Raw genomic sequence first — 24,816 nt, 5'->3', positions numbered from 1 at the left:
GGAGCACCCGCCCCGACAGGGGCGACCCCATACCGATCCTGTCCCTCAGTATGGGCATTGTGCTATTTTTCCCTAATACAAAACCCTACATGTTTTTATTGAACACACCATGTAAACATTCACAGTGCAGGTGGAAAAAGTATGTGAACCCCTAGACTAATGACATCTCCAAGAGCTAATTAGAGTGAGGTGTCAGCAAACTGGAGTCCAATCAATGAGATGAGATTGGAGGTGTTGGTTACAGCTACCCTGCCCTATAAAAAACACACACCAGTTCTGGGTTTTTCTTTTCACAAGAAGCATTGCCTGATGTGAATGATGCCTTGCACAAAAGAGCTCTCAGAAGACCTACAATTTAGAATTGTTGACTTGCATAAAGCTGGAAAGGGTTATAAAAGTAACTCCAAAAGCCTTGCTGTTCATCAGTCCACGGTAAGACAAATTGTCTATAAATAAAGTTCAGCACTGCTGCTACTCTCTCTAGGAGTGGCCGTCCTGTAAAGATGACTGCAAGAGCACAGCGCAGACTGTTCAATGAGGTGAAAAAGAATCATAGAGTGTCAGCTAAAGACTTACAAAAGTCTTTGGCATATGCTAACATCCCTGTTAGCGAATCTACGATACGTAAAACACTAAACAAGAATGCATTTCATGGGAGGATACCACAGAGGAAGGCACTGCTGTTCAAAAAAACATTGCTGCACGTTTACAGTTTGCACAAGAGCACCTGGATGTTCCACATCAGTACTGGCAAAATATTCTGTGGAAAGATGAAACCAAAGTTGCGTTGTTTGGAAGAAACACACAACACTATGTGTGGAAAAAAAGAGGCACAGCACACCAACATCAAAACCTCATCCCAACTGTGAAATATGGTTGTGGGGGCATCATAGTTTGGGCTGCTTTGCTGCATCAGGGCCTGGACGGATTGCTATCATCGAATGAAAAATGAATTCCAAAGTTTATCAAGACATTTAGCTGGAGAACTTAAGGCCATCTGTCCACCAGCTGAAGCTCAACAGAAGATGGGTGTTGCAATAGGACAACGACCCAAAGCATAGAAGTACATCAACAACAGAATGGCTTAAACAGAAGAAAATACGCCTTCTGGAGTGGCCAAGTCAGAGTCCTGATCTCAACCCGATTGAGATGCTGTGGCATGACCTCAAGATACCGATTCACACCTGACATCACAAGAATATTGCTGAACCGAAACAGTTCTGTAAAGAGGAATAGTCAAGAATTACTCCTGACCGTTGTGCACGTCTGATCTGCAACTACAGGAAACGTTTGGTTGAAGTTATTGCTGCTAAAGGAGGTTCAACCAGTTATTAAATCCAAGGGTTCACATACTTTTTCCACCTGCACTGTGAATGTTTACATGGTGTGTTAAAAAAAAATACATGGTAACATTTAATTCTTTGTGTGTTATTAGTTCAAGCAGACTGTGATTGTCTATCGTTGTGACTTAGATGAAGAACAGATCACATTTTATGACCAATTTGTGCAGAAATCCATATCATTCCAAATGGTTCACATACTTTTCCTTGCAACTCTATATACAATATACACACACACACACACACACTACTCACAAAAAGTTAGGGATATTTGGCATTGACACTCGGGTGAAATTTATGGAAAACGTAAAAAGTTCATGCTACAGTTAAAGTATATCATGAAAGTAGGGCATTTAAGTAGAAGCATGCAATGGTGATTTCCTCATCTCAAACAATTTATTGAAACAAAAGCCAACAACAGTGGTGGGTATACCCCCACAAAAAATGTCTCAATAACTTGTCATGTGGCCTTAAGCATCAATTACAGCTTGACAACAATGTCTCATGCTGTTTACAAATCAACTTATTGTCTGCTTATGCATTCCACTCTTCTTAAAGGGTGGCCCTCAGATCATTGAGGTTCTGGGGTACAGAGTTACGAGCCTCTACATGGCAACTCAGCTAATCCCATAGTTTTTCCAGTGTGAGTCAGGTCTCGAGAAAGTGCAGGCCACTCCATTTGAGGTACCCCAGTCTCCAGCAGCCGTTTTCTAATGATGCAACCTTGATGAGCTGGTGCATTGTCGTTCATGAAGATGAAATTAGGTGTTGTTCATGCAGTGGCACAATGACTGGATTCATGATGTTATTCAAGTAGTATGGGCTTGTCACTGTACCTTAGGGCAGTTCTGTATTGACTAGGCACACCTGCCCACACTGTAACACCACCACCACCACCACCACCACCAAAGGCTCATCTGGTGACAAGAGTGGCTGATGAAAAGCGATCTCCTTGACATCTCCAACATCATTGGTGGCCATCAATTCTGCTCAGCGTGAATCAACTTTTATCAGTGAACAGCAATGAGGCCCACTGGTCCCTCGTCCAGCATAAATGCTCCCTGGTGCATGCAAGATGATGACACCTGTGGTCAGGTACCCTTGCAAGCCATCTAGCATGCAGACCACGCTGATGTAAATGGTTTTGAATGGTCTCATGTGACACTTGGGTGCCTCTGACCTCCTTTAAATGTGTATGGAGCTGTGTGACATTCATCATTCGGTTCCGCAGGGCATTGTTCACAATGAAGCGGTCATCAGTGTGGGATGTGGCCAAAGGACGTCCACTTCTATGCCATTCTGTGACTCTTCCAGTCTCCCTGTATCTCTGTTGCAGCCTGCTGATGACACTGTCACGGACGTACCGAGACATACAGACGTCCCCATGACAGTGAGTGGCAGGAGATCTTTGAGACTGGCAACACGTGGTTTGGTTTAACATGTTCGTATGTGTTGTTTCTGGTACTGGCCACACCCTTAACCTCCAGGTGTTGCTATTGTGGTCATTTAACTTTCCCTATTTATGGTTGTCTCTCCTACAATGCTGTGCGGTTTATAGCTTCAGTTGGACCAGAGTTCATGGTGCTGCCATAGCTTCTTGGACATTGTATTTTGGCTTTTCTGTGTGTTGCAGTTCTTTGTTGCTTTGTATTAGGCCTTAAGGAGACTCCCGTTCATCCTTCCTTTTGGAGAAACAGGATGTCTCATTCCTGTCATTAGTACCAGGGTCCTTTAGGGTTAGATAGGACTTTAGGTACTTCCTGTGTATGAACTCACCTACCTCTGGGGTCTGTTCATACTGGTAGTCAGTCAGGGCTTTGATTAGGATTTTCACTAGGAAGTGTCCATCTTCCTTCCCTAGTTTTCAGGCCTTATTTCCTTTTCCCATTTCCTCCTATGTTCGGTGTGGGGGTTTCCCTCCCACGATACAGAGTGACATTATAAACCGCCCAAACCGTAATTTTTTTTGTTTGTTCGAGTGCAGCCATGGATCTATTTGCTGCACTGGCAGAACAGTTGCAAGGGCTGTCTTTGGAAGTAGCGGATCTCCGCACGACAGATTCAGAGACCACAGGCTATAGTTGCCCCCCCCCCGGACAGATTCTCTGGGGGGATGTGATACTTTCCTTTCATTTTGTTTAGGGAGGTGTGCAAACTGTATTTCAGACTACAACCATACTCATCTGGGGATGAGAAACAGCGAGTCGGTGTGGTTATTTCATTGCTTAATGGGGATGTGCAGTCATGGGCTTTTTCTCTGCCGAACGGATCGCAGTCTCTTGGTGGGTGGATTCATTTTTTGAAGCTTGGGTCTTATCTATGACGATCCGGATCAGACATCCCTGGCTGAAACCAAGATGCATTGCCTTTGTCAGGGAGATCGTTCTGCTGAGATTTATTGCTCTGAGTTTAGGAGGTTGGCCACGGATACTGAGAGGAACGATCCGGCTCTCCGTAGCCAGTTTTGTCAGGGTTTATCAGGGAGGCTGACGGACGCTTTGGCCTTTCATGAAACTCCTGTGTCTCTGGAGGCTGCTATGTCTCTTTCTGTATGCATTGATAGTCGCCTTAGAGAAAGATCTAGTGGCCATCACTCTCAGGATGTACTATAACATGATGTATTGTCCTCTTCTGACACTTTGTTTGAAGATACTCCTGAGTTTAGGTCTGGGGACCAACCCAAGCAGTTAGGGGGAGCTCCTCCTGGTTTCGCTTTTAAGCATACCGGTTGTAAGAAGGGAGTGTGTTTTTTCTGCGGACAGGAGGGACATTGTATCTGAGTATGTCCATATAGTCAGCGTAAAAAAAAAAGGATGTTTAATTCCCATCTGACTCTTGGAGGGGTGAGAAGAGAGTCAGAAAATGTGCATTTGTCTTTTGTGTTGGAGGGTCTCCCTGCTCCGGTGGTTTTGGGGTTCGCCGTGGTTGAGTAAGCACAATCTAACCATCAATTGGCAAGCTAGACAGATTCTGGATTGGGGTGATTATTGCATTGACAATTGTTTTAATACATCTTTTTCTGTTTTAACTACGAAGGCATTGCCTTAATTTAGATCTGATTTTGCCGACGTATTTTCTGAGAGTGGATGCCAGGATTTACATCCACATCGGGAATATGATTGTCCTATCAACCTTATTCCCGGAGCGAAGTTGCCCAAATCTAGGTTGTATAACCTTTCTGGACCTGAAAAACTGGTCATGAGAGAGTATATTACCGAGAGTTTGGCTAAAGGACACATAAGACCTTCCAGTGGAAGCAGGGTTTTCTTTTGTTAAAAAAAAGAAACTGAGGTCTTCGACCATGTCTGGATTTCCGTGAACTCAATCGGATTACTGTCCGTGATCTTTACCCCCTTACTTTGATTCCTGATTTGTTTAACTACATTGTTGGTGCCAAGGTGTTCTCCAAGTTTGACTTAAGGAGGTCATATAATCTGGTCAGGATCAAGGAAGGGGGTTAATGGAAGACGGCTTTCAATACTCCTGAGGGTCATTTTGAGAACCCGGTCATGCCTTTTGGGTTGACCAATGCTCCTGTGGTTTTCCAGCATTTTGGTGGGGAGGTTTGTAGTCGTGTATTTGGATGACACACATGATTTATTCTCCAAAAGTGGAGATACATCAGGATCACGTTAGACAGGTGTTGCAGATCCTATGGGATAATCAATTGTATGCAACATTAGAGAAGTGTGTTTTTGCTGTACACGATGTATAATTTTTGGGATACCTGTTGTTGTCTTCGTATTTTCTAATGGATCCGGAGAAAGTCTGTGCCGTATTGGAATGGGATCGACCCGAAAATCTGAAGGCTCTTATGCAGTTTTTGGAGTTCACCAATTATTACCGAAAATGTATTCAGAACTATTCGACAGTGGTGAAAACCCTTAACTGACATGACTAAGAAAGGGACGGATGTCTCAGTGTGGTCTGATTTGGCGTTACAAGCTTTTTCTGACACTCCATTTGAGAAGAGGAGCAGACTGCGTCTGTGCGAGCAAGTGGATGAGGTGAGTGATTTTTATGTATTTTTTTTAAACCCAAAAAGGCCATATTTCACTAGCGTATTACCGTTTGTAACAGCTGTTAGACGTTTGCTAATTCATTACAAATCAAATTTCTTGTCAAACTTCGGCGAAGCTGCTGAATGTAATTTTTTAAAACTTTGCTCATTTTTATACATGACCATTGGCTGTCGTGTCTAATGGGCTATATAGTCTGTGTTAGAAGTTATGGTGATCCTGGCCATAGCTCCGGGGTGTCAGCACTCACTGTATATTACACCTGAAAACCTCTGCTTATGGCTGCATCCGAGCTGACCGTGCTCCCCTGAACCGAACTGACTGTATCATAGTGTTTTAAGATGCAGTCAGCTTATATAAGATTGCAGATCTGTTGTACAGAACTCAGATACAGTATATATTATAATGCATTGTAGAAGCGGGAAAAAAAAATAGACCTATTTGGTATCGCTGCATCTCTATTGGCGGGCTCTATAAAAATATCACATTATCTAGCCCGTCAAGTGAATGCTGTAAAAATAATAATAATGCAAGAACAACCATTTTTGGTCACCTCCCCTCCCAAAAAACATAATATCAAAAAGTCCCCTAAAATTGTAGCAAAAATAAGCCCTCACACAAGCCCATCACCAGAAAAATACAAAATATGGCTCACAGAAACACACAAAAACATGATTTTTTTTTTTTCAAAAAATGATTTAATTGTGTAGCAAATCTTCTTTAAAAATGCTTCTATTGTGTACAACTGAAAAAAAAAAATATATATATATATATATATATATATATATATATCACATAACCTATCCCATCAGGTCAATGACATAAAAAATTAAAAATAAAAACAATGCAGAATAAAGGAATTCAAGAGGGGCCTAAATGTATTTCTGGAGCGTAATAATATTACAGGCTATAGCTACTAGAGAGAGATCGTTGATCCAGGGATTTATTCTGATTGCCTGATTTTTTATTCCCCTAAAGTGAGGAAAATTGGCTTCTACCTCACAGGGTTTTTTTGCCTTCCTCTGGATCAACTTGCAGGATGACAGGCCGAACTGGATGGACAAATGTCTTTTTTCGGCCTTATGTACTATGTTACTATGTTAGTTTTTGGTCACCTCCATCAAAAAGTTGTATGTACAGTATACAGGTCCTTCTCAAAAAATTAGCATATTGTGATAAAGTTCATTATTTTCTGTAATGTACTGATAAACATTAGACTTTCATATATTTTAGATTCATTGCACACCAACTGAAGTAGTTCAAGCCTTGTATTGTTTTAATATTGATGATTTTGGCATACAGCTCATGAAAACTCAAAATTCCTATCTAAAAAAATTAGCATATCATGAAAAGGTTCTCTAAACGAGCTATTAACCTAATCATCTGAATCAACTAATTAACTCTAAACACCTGCAGAAGATTCCTGAGGCTTTTAAAAACTCCCAGCCTGGTTCATTACTCAAAACCGCAATCATGGGTAAGACTGCCGACCTGACTGCTGTCCAGAAGGCCATCATTGACACCCTCAAGCAGGAGGGTAAGACACAGAAAGAAATTTCTGAACGAATAGGCTGTTCCCAGAGTGCTGTATCAAGGCACCTCAGTGGGAAGTCTGTGGGAAGGAAAAAGTGTGGCAGAAAACGCTGCACAACGAGAAGAGGTGACCGGACCCTGAGGAAGATTGTGGAGAAGGACCGATTCCAGACCTTGGGGGACCTGCGGAAGCAGTAGACTGAGTCTGGAGTAGAAACATCCAGAGCCACCGTGTACAGGCGTGTGCAGGAAATGGGCTACAGGTGCCGCATTCCCCAGGTCAAGCCACTTTTAAACCAGAAACAGCGGCAGAAGCGCCTGACCTGGGCTACAGAGAAGCAGCACTGGACTGTTGCATGTCATTCGGAAATCAAGGTGCCAGAGTCTGGAGGAAGACTGGGGAGAGGGAAATGCCAAAATGCCTGAAGTCCAGTGTCAAGTACCCACAGTCAGTGATGGTCTGGGGTGCCATGTCAGCTGCTGGTGTTGGTCCACTGTGTTTTATCAAGGGCAGGGTCAATGCAGCTAGCTATCAGGAGATTTTGGAGCACTTCATGCTTCCATCTGCTGAAAAACTTCATGGAGATGAAGATTTCCTTTTTCAGCACGACCTGGCACCTGCTCACAGTGCCAAAACCACTGGTAAATGGTTTACTGACCATGGTATTACTGTGCTCAATTGGCCTGCCAACTCTCCTGACCTGAACCCCATAGAGAATCTGTGGGATATTGGGAAGAGAAAGTTGAGAGACGCAAGACCCAACACTCTGGATGAGCTTAAGGCCGCTATGGAAGCATCCTGGGCCTCCATAACACCTCAGCAGTGCCACAGGCTGATTGCCTCCATGCCACGCCGCATTGAAGCAGTCATTTCTGCAAAAGGATTCCCGACCAAGTATTGAGTGCATAACTGAACATAATTATTTGAAGGTTGACTTTTTTTGTATTAAAAACACTTTTCTTTTATTGGTCGGATTAAATATGCTAATTTTTTTAGATAGGAAATTTGGGTTTTGATGAGCTGTATGCCAAAATCATCAATATTAAAACAATAAAAGGCTTGAACTACTTCAGTTGGCGTGTAATGAATCTAAAATATATGAAAGTCTAATGTTTATCAGTACATTACAGAAAATAATGAACTTTATCACAATATGCTAATTTTTTTAGAAGGACCTGTATATAGTAGAAATGATATTGGCAACTCATCCTGCAACATATTGGGCGCTAAAATGCCATATCTTTCAAAAACGTGCAATTAGCAGTTTGCTGCACATTCATTTCTGCAAAATACTTGTGGAGTCAAAATGCTCACTTTACCCCTTAATAAATACCCTGAGGGTGTAGTTAACAAATTGGATCACTTCTCTGGGTTCCATTTATTATTTCACCCCAGAGTATCTTCAGTTGCCAGCATAAGATCCGTAAATCACACGTTGGGCCTCAAAATGCACATGGTTCCCTCTCATACATTCAGGCAAAAGATTAGGGCCACATGCAGGTCTGATTTTTCACACTGGCACATGATGGGCACAAGATGTTGGGCACTGAAGTGGCATATCTATGGAAAAATTGCAATTTTCACTTTGCACCATATTCTGGGTGTTAATTTTTTACTAAACATCCATGGGGACAAAATGCTCATGACATCCCTTAATAAATACCTTGAGGGATATAGTTTCCAAAATGTGGTCACTTCTCAGGAGTTTCCTTTATTATTCATACTAGAGCATGTATGGTCCACTTACAAGCATGTCAGATTTGCTAAATTAGGCTCTGTCAGGAAGTTGAAAACTGGCTCTGTATGGAGGGGCTTAAAGGGGTTTTCTCACTTCGGCAAATGGCCTTTATTGTGAAGTTAAAGTTAATGCAAGACACTTACTAATGTATTGTGATTGTCCATATTCCTTCCTTTGCTGACTCGATTCATTTTTGAGTAGCATTATACACTGCTCATATCCAGGGCTTACGACCATAGCTGTAGTGCAGTAAGGAGGTGGCTGGAATAGGAGCTGCTGTGCATGCATGCTAATGTAACCTTCAACAGTCCAGCAGCAGTGACAGTTGTGCTTCCACACTATAGGAAAAGGCTCTGGCCTCTCTGGTGGCTGGGACTGAAGAAGCGCACATAGGCATGCATGAGCATCAGGATCTGTCCTGGCAATTTCATATGTGTGCTGCAGCGGTGGTCATAACTAGGGATGAGCGAACTCGAACTGTATAGTTCGGGTTCGTACCGAATTTTGGGGTGTCCGTGACACGGACCCGAACATTTTCGTAAAAGTCCGGGTTCGGGTTCGGTGTTCGTCGCTTTCTTGGCGCTTTTTGACGCTTTCTTGGCGCTTTTTGAAAGGCTGCAAAGCAGCCAATCAACAAGCGTCATACTACTTGCCCCAAGAGGCCGTCACAGCCATGCCTACTATTGGCATGGCTGTGATTGGCCAGAGCACCATGTGACCCAGCCTCTATTTAAGCTGGGGTCACATAGCGCCGCCCGTCACTCTGCTCTGATTAGCGTAGGGAGAGGTTGCGGCTGCGACAGTAGGGCGAGATTAGGCAGATTAACTCCTCCAAAGGACTTGATTATTGATCGATCTGCAGCTGTGGATCATTGAGCTGCTGATACTCAATTGCTCACTGTTTTTAGGCTGCCCAGACCGTTTGTCAGTCACTTTTTTTCTGGGGTGATCGGCGGCCATTTTGTGTCTTGTGGTGCGCCAGCACAAGCTGCGACCAAGTGCATTTAACCCTCAATGGTGTGGTTTTTGGCTAAAGCCTACATCAGGGTCAAGCTGTCACACCAAGTGCATTTAACCTAGCAATAGTCTGTTTATTTTTTGGCCATATACTACATCAGGGGCAAGCTGCGCCTGTCACCAAGTGCATTTAACCCTCAATGGTGTGGTTGTTTTTTGGCTAAAGCCTACATCAGGGTGAAGCTGTCACACCAAGTGCATTTAACCAGCAATAGTCTGTTTATTTTTTGGCCATATACTACATCAGGGGCAAGCTGCGCCCGTCACCAAGTGCATTTAACCCTCAGTAGTGTGGTTGGTCAAGCTGTCACACCAAGTGCATTTAACCAGCAATAGTCTGTTTATTTTTTGGCCATATACTACATCAGGGGCAAGCTGCGCCCGTCACCAAGTGCATTTCACCCTCAGTAGTGTGGTTGGTCAAGCTGTCACACCAAGTGCATTTAACCAGCAATAGTCTGTTCATTTTTTGGCCATATACTACATCAGGGGCAAGCTGCGCCCGTCACCAAGTGCATTTAACCCTCAGTAGTGTGGTTGGTCAAGCTGTCACACCAAGTGCATTTAACCAGCAATAGTCTGTTCATTTTTTGGCCATATACTACATCAGGGGCAAGCTGTGCCTGTCACCAAGTGCATTTAACCCTCAGTAGTGTGGTTGGTCAAGCTGTCACACCAAGTGCATTTAACCAGCAATAGTGTGGTTATTTTTTGGCCATATCCCAGTCTAATTCTGTCAGTAAATCCATACCGGTCACCCAGCGCCTAAATACTAGGCCTCAAATTTATATCCCGCTAAATTTGTCGTTACCGCTGTACTGTTGTGGCTGGGCAAGTTATTTAGTGTCCGTCAAAGCACATTTTTTGTTCTGGGTTGAAATACAATTCCCAATTTAGCAATTTCATAATTTAGTGGTTTCTGCTATATCAGAGCTATTTGAAATCTATCCCTAAAAGGGTATATAATATTCAAGGTGCACATAGGGTCATTCAGAATAACTTCACACACACGCTACTGGCCATTTCCAAGTCTAATTCTGTCAGTAAATCCATACCGTTCACCCAGCGCCTAAATACTAGGCCTCAAATTTATATCCCGCTAAATCTGTCGTTACCGCTGTACTGTTCTGGCTGGGCAAGTTATTTAGTGTCCGTCAAAGCACATTTTTTGTTCTGGGTTGAAATACAATTCCCAATTTAGCAATTTCATAATTTAGTGGTTTCTGCTATATCAGAGCTATTTGAAATCTATCCCTAAAAGGGTATATAATATTCAAGGTGCACATAGGGTCATTCAGAATAACTTCACACACACGCTACTGTGCATTTCCAAGTCTAATTCTGTCAGTAAATTCATACCGGTCACCCAGCGCCTAAATACTAGGGCTCAAATTTATATCCCGCTAAATCTGTCGTTACCGCTGTACTGTTCTGGCTGGGCAAGTTATTTAGTGTCCGTCAAAGCACATTTATTGTTCTGGGTTAAAATACAATTCCCAATTTAGCAATTTCATTGCAGTGGTGGCTGACGTGAAGCCTGATTCTCTGCTATGACATGCAGACTGATTCTCTGCTGACATGAAGCCAGATTCTCTGTTACGGGACCTCTCTCCTCTGCCTGGGTGCTGGGCCTAAATATATGCCAATGGACTGTTGCACTGGTGGCTGATGTGAAGCCTGATTGTCTGTTACGGGACCTCTCTCCTCTGCCTGGGTGCTGGGCCTAAATTTATGAAAATGGACTGTTACAGTGGTGGGTGACGTGAAGCCTGATTCTCTGCTATGACATGAAGACTGATTCTCTGCTGACATGAAGCCAGATTGTCTGTTACGGGACCTCTCTCCTCTGCCTGGGTGCTTGGCCTAAATTTATGAAAATGGACTGTTGCAGTGGTGGCTGACATGAAGCCTGATTCTCTGCTATGACATGCAGACTGATTCTCTGCTGACATGAAGCCAGATTCTCTGTTACGGGACCTCTCTCCTCTGCCTGGGTGCTGGGCCTAAATTTATGAAAATGGACTGTTACAGTGGTGGGTGACGTGAAGCCTGATTCTCTGCTATGACATGAAGACTGATTCTCTGCTGACATGAAGCCAGATTGTCTGTTACAGGACCTCTCTCCTCTGCCTGGGTGCTGGGCCTAAATTTTTGAAAATGGACTCTTACAGTGGTGGGTGACGTGAAGCCTGATTCTCTGCTATGATATGAAGACTGATTCTCTGCTGACATGAAGCCAGATTGTCTGTTACGGGACCTCTCTCCTCTGCCTGGGTGCTTGGCCTAAATTTATGAAAATGGACTGTTGCAGTGGTGGCTGACGTGAACCCTGATTCTCTGCTATGACATGCAGACTGATTCTCTGCTGACATGAAGCCAGATTCTCTGTTACGGGACCTCTCTCCTCTGCCTGGGTGCTGGGCCTAAATATATGCCAATGGACTGTTGCACTGGTGGCTGACGTGAAGCCTGATTGTCTGTTACGGGACCTCTCTCCTCTGCCTGGGTGCTGGGCCTAAATATCTGACAATGGACTGTTGCATTGGTGGCTGACGTGAAGCCTGATTCTCTGCTATGATATGAAGACTGATTCTCTGCTGACATGAAGCCAGATTGTCTGTTACGGGACCTCTCTCCTCTGCCTGGGTGCTTGGCCTAAATTTATGACAATGGACTGTTGCAGTGGTGGCTGACGTGAAGCCTGATTCTCTGCTATGACATGCAGACTGATTCTCTGCTGACATGAAGACAGATTCTCTGTTACGGGACCTCTCTCCTCTGCCTGGGTGCCGGGGCCTAAATATCTGAGAATGGACTGTTCCAGTGGTGGGTGACATGAAGCCAGATTCTCTGCTATGGGACCTCTCTCCAATTGATTTTGGTTAATTTTTATTTATTTAATTTTTATTTTAATTCATTTCCCTATCCACATTTGTTTGCAGGGGATTTACCTACATGTTTCTGCCTTTTGCAGCCCTCTAGCCCTTTCCTGGGCTGTTTTACAGCCTTTTTAGTACCGAAAAGTTCGGGTCCCCATTGACTTCAATGGGGTTAGGGTTCGGGACGAAGTTCGGATCGGGTTCGGATCCCGAACCCAAACATTTCCGGGAAGTTCGGCCGAACTTCTCGAACCCGAACATCCAGGTGTTCGCTCAACTCTAGTCATAACCTCTGGATATGAGCAGTGTATAATATGATAATATAATATACAAAAAAAAAAAGCAAGTCAGCAAAGGAGACCAATCTCAATAAATTAGTAGTGCCTTGTAATACATGATAAATGCCATTCGCTGAAGTGAGACAACCCCTGTAACCATTTTTCATAGAATGGCTTTTGTGCTTGTGTGCGCAACCTACGTTCTCTTGAGATTTAGCTCACAGACATATATCTTGACATTTTTCTTTAGAATTTTCTGGTATTTAAGAATTAATTGTTCCTTTATCAGAAGATCCATCATCTTTTAGGACTTCTGTGAAAATCTGATGTAGTTTGGGGTCAAATTTATGCAGAAATCGAGAACATTGTGAAGCGTTCACAAACTTTTAAGCACCACAGTAGATCTAACTAATGAGACTAAAATGAAATGCATGATACATTCTCTTAAAAAGAACAGAACTCTGGTTGCCAGTAAATTGCTCCTACTGCTAACTACAGGCAGAGAATACTTTATAGACATCATGAGGATTCCCTGCTCAGGACTTCTTGTCCAGTAGCCAGAGCTAAGATCAACTGATGAACTTGGTGTGGCCATATTTAAGATTGCTCATTCATTTGAATTGGTGCCACTGCTATATAAAACAAAATTTCTACTACTAAATCTGCGGACAGAAGTAGTTTTCCCTGGTCATCATGACAACTCTGCTCCATTGTCACATTGTCTTGGTCATCACTAGCCAAATACTAGTTAGAATTTGTAGTTTGTTTACTTGTGAAACACTATAAATTGTCATATGCCACACCGTATTTAACTTAGAACTTACTTGATAGTTAAGGCGGACGTATGGTATGCCCATTCTGATCAGTCTCTCAAACATTGACACTTCCAGATTAAAATTTTTTGCCACTTCATACACAGTTGTTGCTGGGCGGAGCTGCATAGACAAAGACATTTAGCAGTGGAAAAGCAAACTAAATAATATATTCAAATGTCGATGCTAGTATGGAAAGGGTACCTCTCTTTTTTTTATTATTATAGTGTTCATCTACGGGAATGGGTGAAAGGAGACTGCCATCTGCATTAGGGCATGGCCACATGGTCAGTTTTCCGCATACAGTTTTGGAAGCCAAACCGCATACAGTTTTGGAAGCCAAAACCAGGAGTGAATTAAAAACAGAGGAGTCATCATTTCTGGCCTTTATACTTTCTCACCTTTCAAGATGTACTCCTAATTTTGGCTTTCAAAACTGCATGCATAAACCTGACTATGTGGTCATACTCGTACTGTTTTATTTAAGTCAGATAGACCTACATCAACATTAGTCTTAATCAGTGGCGTACATAGAGAAGTAAGGGCCCCATAGCAAGGATCAAACTAGGCCCCCCACCCAGGACAGAAGGGTTTCTGCCTAAACCCCATTTTTCCACTGCCTCATTTGCTAAAAGTTGTTCCAGTAAAGGGTAGAGTGCTGACCAAGTTTTTACCTCCAGTAGAAGAGGACATAATCCCAACTAAGACTGGGACCTCTCTTGCCCTGGGCCCCATAGCAGTCGCATGGTCTGCCGCTATGGTAGTTACGCCCCTGGTCTTAATAAATACGAAAATTTGCTGAAGAGTCAGCAGTGCTGATTTCCCTTCACTCTGGTGTCATTCTGACCTCGCAAGGTCATATTGATGTGACAAAGGATAGCCTTAAAGGCTGTAAGCACACATACAGGTATGGGTTTGACATTTCTGGGGCCCCAAGCAAAGTTGTCTTATGTCTAAGACAGCCAGCCAGTAATTCCTGCATCCTTAGAACCACCATGACGAATTATTTAAGCCATGTCTCATCTCTGCAAAGTTAGGCACATAGACATCTCAGTTTCCTTACATTCCCATCATCATCCCCTCCTGGTGCCCCAACAGAGTCATCCTGTTGTTACCCACAACACTGTGTCTTTATGTCACTATGAAATAATAGTGACATAAAGATAGTCCCCAAGTGCTCCTACGAATATTAATAATTCTCTCCCAGACTGCCCTCATTAGTAATAGTGCCCCTACAGTGATAATGCTTCCCAATGATGCCCCTATTAGTAATAGTGACCTCCAAACTGTGCCCAAAAATAATATTGAACCCCCAATAGTAATAATGCAGTTATAATGCCCCAAGTATTTATAATTGCCCCCTTTAGTGCCCCCAGTATTATAAATATATCAACAGCTGATATACAGTAAGTTATACGTTTTCTTGTATATAATGATATTGGCCATGCTGGTTTGCCCTAAGCTGTTATGGTATACATTTATATATGTACAGCTGGTATATTACTTTTTCTTATGTAAAGTGATAAATGGACCAATTTTCTTATATAAAGTAACATGGATCATGCTGCTACACCCTAATTCAGAAGATGCCTAGGTTATAATAACAGAATGATTCATGTAACTATATATAAGAATATTTGTTGATTTATCACTTTACATAAAAAAGTAGATACCAGCTGTACATATATGACTGTATACTAGAAAATGCTTAAGTCAAACCAGCATGCTTCATATAATCATATGTCTTCATACAAGAAGACGTATAACTTATACAAGATGTACATGTAAAATTTGTATCATAAATACTGATATATATTTATATATGTACAGCTGATGTATACATTTTGTTTAGACCATGCTGGTATTGGCTGCAGCTTACTGTACCAGAATTCATCTTTTATTGGGGCACAGGGGCAGGCTGCATTTTACTCCTACCAACATTCATACTGACAATATGAATGCTGGTAGAAATGAGCTACTGCAGCCTGTGCCCCAATATAAGATATTAGCACCCGTGACATCATCCATAGGATGCAGATACAGTTGAAAGTTGTGGTGCTGTCTGACCCACCTGTCAGTAGTTTGCCTGGTGGTAAAGACCGCCACTGCACACATTTCATGCACTATTTTAACCCTATAACTATTCTATTTTAACAATATTTCAACCCTATAAGGGCATCTCCCTTCAGTGGAATAGATAAGGAGATAAATATCACACCTATAGAAAGGCAGGCCACTCATGATTTTTCAGAAGCAGTGTAGAAGTAGTGTTCTTTTATCAGGCTCAGGCTCTTAGCTAGTTCTGAAACGCATCACTTCCTCTCTGCCATGTTCTGTGTCTCTGTTACTAGGGATGGATCTTGCCTGCCAACAGGCAGTTGACTGCAAATTAGGTGGAAGGAGACCCCTAGTGGCCATGACTTAACTGTTTTTTTTCCAGGTGGGTGCAGGCGCTGACAGACAGCTTGGATGAGCCAATCAGTGGGGCAGCAGGCAGGGAGGTGCCCTTGCAAAATGAGCAGAATGTCATTCTATTTTGGGCTATGAATGAGGGTGGCTGTGTCTATGTAGTGTCTGACAGAAAATTATCTTAGAGACAGTGTTCAGTCACAATCAAGCTTCTATTCCGGTGTCAGGGACAGAGATGGGAAAGGCTAGAAAGAAGAATAGTTATGTAGAATAGGGAAAAGCAGGGAAAGCTTGCAGCCAGGGATTCAGGAGTGAGGAGCTGAGGCTGGGTGTACTAGGCAGTGCCTTCTAGCTGCAGCTACTGCCTTATAACAAAGCTGCAAAACCGCAAAAGCAGCTACACGCAAGAACATTTCTTTATTTTTGCCATTTGAATAGACATTTCCAAACCTGAATTCAAGTGTTGGTATGGGGGGGAATAAGCTTAATACAACTGTACAACACAAGTTTTACAATCCAGACGGTAGAGTTTTAAATCTTAGTTAAAACACCTGAAATAGTAGACATCTCCAGACAGTTCAAGTGTTTTATTAGATTTTTGCAAAAAAACAGAGTTTTAAATCTTAGAGAAAACACCTGAAATAGTAGTTTAAAATCAGGGACAGGGCATCTCCAGACATTTTTTAAACTTTTTTTTTTCTTCAAAAAATAGCAATACAAGTGTACAACACAATCCAGAGGGCATTATTTTAAATCTCTGAGTGAAAAACCGGGAAATATTAGGCCAAAATATTTTACAGGGCATCTGCAGACAGTTCAAGTGTTGATGTAGTATGCGAAAATAGACAACATGTTTTTTTACAATCGAGAGGGTAGCGTTTTAATGTCTGAAGATACCAGAAATGGTAGGCTGGAATATTTTACAGGGCGTCTGCAGACAGTTCAAGTGTTGATGTGGTTCGCGAAAATAGCAATACAAGTGTACATCTGTTTTTCAATCCAGAGGGTAGCGTTTTCAATCTCTGAGTGAAAACACCGGAAATAGTAGGCTGAAATATTTTACAGGGCATCTGCAGACAGTTCAAGTGTTAATGTGGTTTGCGAAAATAGCAATACAAGTGTACAACAAAAGTTTTACTATCCAGAGGGTAGCGTTTTAATTCTGAAAATACCAGAAATACAAGAGCATATCCAGACAGTTCAAGTGTTGGTGTGTGTGTGTGGAGATAATAATCTCATAGTAGGTTGACAATTTATGTTTTACACTAGGGAAAGCTATTTTGTGAATCTGTGTATTTGAAAGCCCACATGACATTAGGCCAAATCTTTTAGTGGGTCCAATAATGCATTATTTCCAAAATAATTTGTCAGTAGCAGTGTCAAAGTTCCAGAAAACAAACTTTCAAACTGTTCCATACTTTGTGTGACTCTGTACATTAGGGCAAATAACAGGACAATGGAAAAGTTCCAAACGAAAGACCGACCACCAGGTCTTGTTCTTCCAGAGCCAGAATGTGGGTAGTAGCAGCACCAACCATCTAGCTAGAAGTAGTAGTGGTAGTAGGCCACAGTTTTCTCTGGCTTCGGAAAGGCAAAACATTATCACTGAGGAGACAGAGGATGAGATTGTGGATTGATGCCTTACTCCTCTCAGTCAAAGCAAGATGACAAGGAGGTGACTTCTGAGTCTGCTTATGAAGAAGCAACAAAACTACACCACTTTCTATGGCAAGTTGTCCAGAGTCTCCCTGTTGACCACTTGTGTGAGAGCAGTCAGCATTTGGACTGCCTTAAGGAGGAGGTTCAGTCACGGAATTGACAGTGTGGGCAGTGACTGTGGCAGTCAAGGCAAATATAAGACAGGAAATCAGGACGGGGGCCCAGGAGCACAACATGACATATCACAGTCTGATAAAAGTGGTAGGGAGGGCGAGGATTCCAATGATTGGGCTTCTGAGGAGGAGGTGGTAACATCAGAGGAGGAGGGTGGTGGCAGCAGCAAAAAAAAAGAGTGAATATGCAAACAGAACCTCCCAAAGAACTGCCAGGACCTGATCTACACTTAGAACTGTTGATGCCACTTACACTGTGGGTGCATTAGACTCAACATGTGCCATAGCTAAGCCAAGCTTGGCTGCCTCTAGCTATGCGCAAGTATCTCCTGTTTGGCAGTTTTTCTCCACGCTGCCTGAAGACAAAAGCATTGCCCTATGAAAGCTCTGCAAGACTAAAATAAGCAGTGGGGAGTCAAACACAAACATAGGAACCACAGCTCTATCGAACCACATGAAGCTGCATCACCCCATCCTTTGGGCAAACAGATGTGGCCACAAGCTAGAGCAACAAGAGTTTCCTCCGATTTCCGGTCTCCCTTGCGGCAGCCAGGGGCATTCATGGGCAGTATGGTGTCATTCAAAATGTTGTCATAATTTTCTGCTTCTCCTGCGAGGCAGCACTACTGCAACAAGGCCAGGTCCTTTTGACTTCACTACGATTTTGTTGACCTGGCTCCCTCACCAGTCACTTATCCACCTCCTCACCTACTCATCCATGGAAACCCTCCTGTCACCAACAGCAGCAGAGCACAGTATAACTCCCCCTCCTTCCTATCATATGTGTTAAGTCAGGTGCTGCCATGTGGTGTTGGAGCTGATCGGCATAGGCTAGAGTAGCCACACAGCGCATCACTTGCTGAAGTACATCAAGCAGCTAACATCCCTCTGGCTGTCACCCGCTAATTCCAACTGGGCAAGGTAGTCAGCAACAATGGCTGTAACATAGTGGCTGTGCTGAACCTGGGGGAAATAACACGCGTTCCCTGCATGGCGCATGTGACTAACCTAGTTGTGCAGCGCTTTTTTAAAAAGTACACTGGCTTGCCAAGGGGAAGACTGTCCTCGCATTTCAGCCATTGTTATATGGCAAGGATCATTCTCCTGGACTTGCAGCAACAGAAAGGTCTGCCGTTACACTGTTTAGGGTGTCTGTACGAACAATGGGAAGCCATGAATGATTTTGTCATGCACTAAACAGCATGTGTTGTTTCAAGGTCAGGCAGTGGCAGCTCATCTAAGACGCTTTTCAGGTCCTGAAGCCCTTCAGAGGCAAAGAAATTTGTCAGTAGGGATATCTGCTGCATGAACGATCTCATCCACTTCATATTTATCTTAAAACAGATGCTGACGATCATGCAGCAGGGGACGACGACAGAAGACAAACAGCTAACGCATCTTGCTGTCTGCCCATAGCTGTTGGGGACCGACAAGAAGAAACTCCCATGGAGAAGGAGGAGGATGAGGTGCTGCCACTGGAAGAAGAGGAAGAGGCGCACAAGCAAGAAAATGGACGTTGGCAAAACAGCTACTGAATCCTCAGAAGAACATAGTGACAACAATCCTTTTTTAGGAAAAAAATGGGAGCTACTTGTAAGAGACAGAGACCACAAAGGATTGGAAGACTTAAACACGGAGGTTACACCAGAATAACCAGGTCCAAGAAACCCCCCTACAGGCCTGAATTTGACTGGACACCTAGGGATACAGAAAGACTCTCCACAGACCAAATTGTAATGGACTCACTGGTGGATATAGAAGGACTTTCTACAGACTAAACATATCTGTAAAGAATAAATCAAGGCAACTGGACTTACTGTAGATTTCTTGAAAACGTTTCACTCTTTCTTCCAACGACCTTTCTCAATTCTGAGTGACTGTACAAGAATTCTCTGGGAATAAATCTGTAACTGAATCAACATCTGGTAATTATACCCAGCATGGGGTCAGAGGTCATTTTACCCAGCATGGGGTCAAAGGTGTTGATCAATTATCCTAATTGGAGTCAGTAGGTGATAATGACCTCCCAGAAAAAGGCATCAAGACAGCATTGTATGTGGCAGAATAGATGTCTAACCCCCCCCCCCCCCCCCCAAGCCTCTATTCAAGCTTGGCTTCTCCATTTTTACGTAGATGGCCTCCTTCACACTTTGTTTGCACCAATCGGCCTCCTTATCCAAAACACGTACTTGACTGTCTTCAAAGGTGTGACCTGTTTCTTTTAGATGTAAGTACACGGCTGAATCTTGACCAGAGGTTTTGCCTCTTTTATGCTGAGCCATACGCTGATGTAGTTGTTGTTTTGTTTCGCTGATATACAGTTCTGAGCATTCCTCGTTGCACTGGACTGCGTACACAATGTTGTCCATCTTGTGTTTAGGCATTGGGTTTTTTGGGTGAACCAGTTGTTGCCTCAGTGTGTTGCTGGGTTTAAAGCAGACAGGGATGTGATGTTTATTAAAAATTATTTTGAGTTTCTCAGACATTTCCGCTACATATGAGATAACCATATTCTTGTGTCTGTCATGCTTCTCGCCCTCACTGGTAGTCTTGGTGCTCTTTCTTCTCCTTCCTTCTGTTTTGACAAAGGCCCAATCTGGATACCCACAAGTTTTAAGTGCCCCTCTGAGGTGTTTGAATTCCTTCGCCTTAGCCTCTGTGCTGGTGGGGATTTTCTCTGCCCGGTGGTGTAGAGTCGGGATGACTCCCAGTTTGTGGTCTAGAGGATGGTGGGAATCAAATAGCAGATACTGGTCTGTGTGTGTTAGTTTTCGATAGACCTCTATTCCCAGCTTTCTTCCCTCTTCCACTGTTATAAGACAGTCCAGAAACGCCGGTTTGAGTTGATGTGGTCGGTGAAAGCCTGTAACCCTTGTTTATGAATTTTAACCCAAGTGTCATCCACATATCTGAACCAATGACTCGGTGTAATTCCCATGAAAGTGGTCAGGGCTTTCCTTTCTACTTCCTCCATATATAGGTTCGCTACAATAGGCGAGACTGGCGATCCCATAACACAGCCATGTTTTTACTTGTAGAACTTGTCCTTATACTTGAAGTAGGTGGTACTCAGACAAAGGTCCAGTAAGGCATACACTTGGTCTGGGCTTAGTTCTGTTCTGCAGCCTAAGGTGTTGTCTAGTAGCAACTGTTTCCTGACTGTTTCAATTGCCTCTGTAGTGAGTATGCAGGTGCAAGAGGGATGTAACATCATGTTTCTTCAGTGCCCAATACCAAGTTCTGGATTTTGGTGGTGAAATCCTGAGAGTTCTGTATGTGATGTTGAGTGTTTCCAACCAAGGGCGCTAGGATTCTGGCTAAGTATTTTGCCAAATTGTAGGTCACAGAGTTGATGCTGCTGGCAATTGGCCTGAGAGGGGTCCCATCCTTATGTTTCTTAGGAAGTCCATAAATACATGGAGGGGCTTCCCCAGGGTAGAGGCGATGATACATGGCCCGATCAATGATTTTGTCCTTTTCTAGTTATTGTAGTAGTTCTAGTAGCTCGTTGGAAGAACGAGTGAAAAGTTTTCAAGAAATCTACAGTAAGTCCAGTTGCCTTGATTTATTCTCTACAGATATACCATGACCTGGATAAATGAGAACCTTCACAGACATACAGACTAAACAGTAACAGACTCTCTAGGTGGTAAATATTTAATCTAAAATACTTTCCGCCTCTGAACTTTCTATTCTTAATAAAGGTCTGTCATTTTGCCTCATCACAAAGATAGACTGGTTTGACAGCGAAATACAGGGTGGGCCATTTATATGGATACACCATAATAAAATGGGAATGGTTGGTGATATGAACTTCCTGTTTGCGGCACATTAGTATATATGAGGGGGAAACTTTTCAAGATGGGTGGTGACCATGGCGGCCATTTTGAAGTCAGCCATTTTGAATCCAACTTTTGTTTTTTCAATAGAAAGAGGGTCATGTGACACATCAAACTTATTGGGAATTTCACAAGAAAAACAATAGTGTGCTTGGTTTTAACATAACTTTATTCTTTCATGAGTTATTTACAAGTTTCTGACCACTTATAAAATGTGTTCAATGTGCTGCCCATTGTGTTGGATTGTCAATGCAACCCTCTTCTCCCACTCTTCACACACTGATAGCAACACCACAGGAGAAATGCTAGCACAGGCTTCCAGTATCCGTAGTTTCAGGTGCTGCACATCTCGTATCTTCACAGCATAGACAATTGCCTTCAGATGACCCCAAAGATAAAAGTCTAAGGGGGTCAGATCAGGAGACCTTGGGGGCCATTCAACTGGCCCACGATGATCAATCCACTTTCCAGGAAACTGTTCATCTAGGAATGCTCGGACCAGACACCCATAATGTGGTGGTGCAGCATCTTGCTGGAAAAACTCAGAGAAATGTCAAAGCTCCAGTGCATAAAGAGGGAAACACATAATCAGTGTGTGAAGAGTGGGAGAAGAGGGTTGCATTGACAATCCAACACAATGGGCAGCACATTGAACACATTTTATAAGTGGTCAGAAACTTGTAAATAACTCATGAAAGAATAAAGTTATGTTAAAACCAAGCACACCATTGTTTTTCTTGTGAAATTCCCAATAAGTTTGATGTGTCACATGACCCTCTTCCTATTGAAAAAACAAAAGTTGGATTTAAAATGGCCGACTTCAAAATGGCCGCCATGGTCACCACCAATCTTGAAAAGTTTCCCCCTCACATATACTAATGTGCCACAAACATGAAGTTAATATCACCAACCATTCCCATTTTATTAAGGTGTATCCATATAAATTGCCCACCCTATACAGGGAGTGCAGAATAATTAGGCAAATGAGTATTTTGACCACATCATCCTCTTTATGCATGTTGTCTTACTCCAAGCTGTATAGGCTCGAAAGCCTACTACCAATTAAGCATATTAGGTGATGTGCATCTCTGTAATGAGAAGGGGTGTGGTCTAATGACATCAACACCCTATATCAGGTGTGCATAATTATTAGGCAACTTCCTTTCCTTTGGCAAAATGGGTCAAAAGAAGGACTTGACAGGCTCAGAAAAGTAAAAAATAGTGAGATATCTTGCAGAGGGATGCAGCACTCTTAAAATTGCAAAGCTTCTGAAGCGTGATCATCGAACAATCAAGCGTTTCATTCAAAATAGTCAACAGGGTCGCAAGAAGCGTGTGGAAAAACCAAGGCGCAAAATAACTGAGAAAAGTCAAGGCCCATGAACTGAGAAAAGTCAAGCGTGCAGCTGCCAAGATGCCACTTGCCACCAGTTTGGCCATATTTCAACATCACTGGAGTGCCCAAAAGCACAAGGTGTGCAATACTCAGAGACATGGCCAAGGTAAGAAAGGCTGAAAGACGACCACCACTGAACAAGACACACAAGCTGAAACGTCAAGACTGGGCCAAGAAATATCTCAAGACTGATTTTTCTAAGGTTTTATGGACTGATGAAATGAGAGAGAGTCTTGATGGGCCAGATGGCTGGATTGGTAAAGGGCAGAGAGCTTCAGTCCGACTCAGACGCCAGCAAGGTGGAGGTGGAGTACTGGTTTGGGCTGGTATCATCAAAGATGAGCTTGTGGGGCCTTTTCGGGTTGAGGATGGAGTCAAGCTCAACTCCCAGTCCTACTGCCAGTTTCTGGAAGACACCTTCTTCAAGCAGTGGTACAGGAAGAAGTCTGCATCCTTCAAGAAAAACATGATTTTCATGCAGGACAATGCTCCATCACACGCGTCCAAGTACTCCACAGCGTGGCTGGCAAGAAAGGGTATAAAAGAAGAAAATCTAATGACATGGCCTCCTTGTTCACCTGATCTGAACCCCATTGAGAACCTGTGGTCCATCATCAAATGTGAGATTTACAAGGAGGGAAAACAGTACACCTCTCTGAACAGTGTCTGGGAGGCTGTGGTTGCTGCTGCACGCAATGTTGATGGTGAACAGATCAAAACACTGACAGAATCCATGGATGGCAGGCTTTTGAGTGTCCTTGCAAAGAAAGGTGGCTATATTGGTCACTGATTTGTTTTTGTTTTGTTTTTGAATGTCAGAAATGTATATTTGTGAATGTTGAGATGTTATATTGGTTTCACTGGTAAAAATAAATAATTGAAATGGGTATATATTTGTTTTTTGTTAAGTTGCCTAATAATTATGCACAGTAATAGTCACCTGCACACACAGATATCCCCCTAAAATAGCTAAAACTAAAAACAAACTAAAAACTACTTCCAAAAATATTCAGCTTTCATATTAATTCGTTTTTTGGGTTCATTGAGAACATGGTTGTTGTTCAATAATAAAAGTAATCCTCAAAAATACAACTTGCCTAATAATTCTGCACTCCCTGTAGATTTACATGCCTTCTTTAGACGTCTTAGACTCAAAGTGTTTCTTGCCACCTATCCTTTTTAAAGTACTCCCACATCTCCTTTGCAGCCAGGTAGAGATACTATGCATCTTAAAGATTTTGATATCTCTGTTAAAAGTAATTTTCAACCTCCAACCCAAAATCATGCAATAGAGGCTTATACATTCTTGGTACAAGAGGATATAAAAAATAAAAATAAATAGGCCCCTAATATTAAGTAATCTTACTTTAACTGAATGTATGGCTCTGAATAATCTATGCCGTAGAAGGGATATTACTATTAAAACTGCAGACAAGGGTGATTCTATCGTAATTATGGACACTATTAAACATTTCCTCTTACGTGATTTATATTTTACAATGTCCCTGTGTCCTCACAGGAAGTGAAGAAGAGAATTCCTCAACATAAATTTAAGATACGATAGAGCTAGCCCTCCCTGAACACTTTGCCAAACATCGACACAGCATTTCACAGCTAAGACTTTTAGTGATAGATGGTGTTTTACCACCCTGCAGGGGAGGCAATCATGAGACTTTAATATTGATTGTAGATAAATCGGCACTCAAAAATACATGGGTCACGC

The 24,816-nt window shown here is 42.6% G+C and overlaps 1 protein-coding gene across 1 annotated transcript in view; it reads right to left on the bottom strand.

Annotated features, from left to right (window-relative positions):
- LOC122938038 (NFX1-type zinc finger-containing protein 1-like) overlaps positions 1–24,816 on the bottom strand; it is a 231,841-nt gene that overhangs the window by 23,721 nt on the left and 183,304 nt on the right. The window contains 1 exon segment of the mRNA XM_044293307.1: positions 13,630–13,740. Within this exon segment, the coding sequence (XP_044149242.1) occupies positions 13,630–13,740 (111 nt within the window).

The sequence above is a fragment of the Bufo gargarizans genome, chromosome 5 (genome assembly GCF_014858855.1).
Source record: "Bufo gargarizans isolate SCDJY-AF-19 chromosome 5, ASM1485885v1, whole genome shotgun sequence".
NCBI classification, from domain to species: domain Eukaryota; kingdom Metazoa; phylum Chordata; class Amphibia; order Anura; family Bufonidae; genus Bufo; species Bufo gargarizans.
Note: the sequence above shows the minus strand (reverse complement) of the source record. Positions and strands in the feature narration are given on the sequence as shown.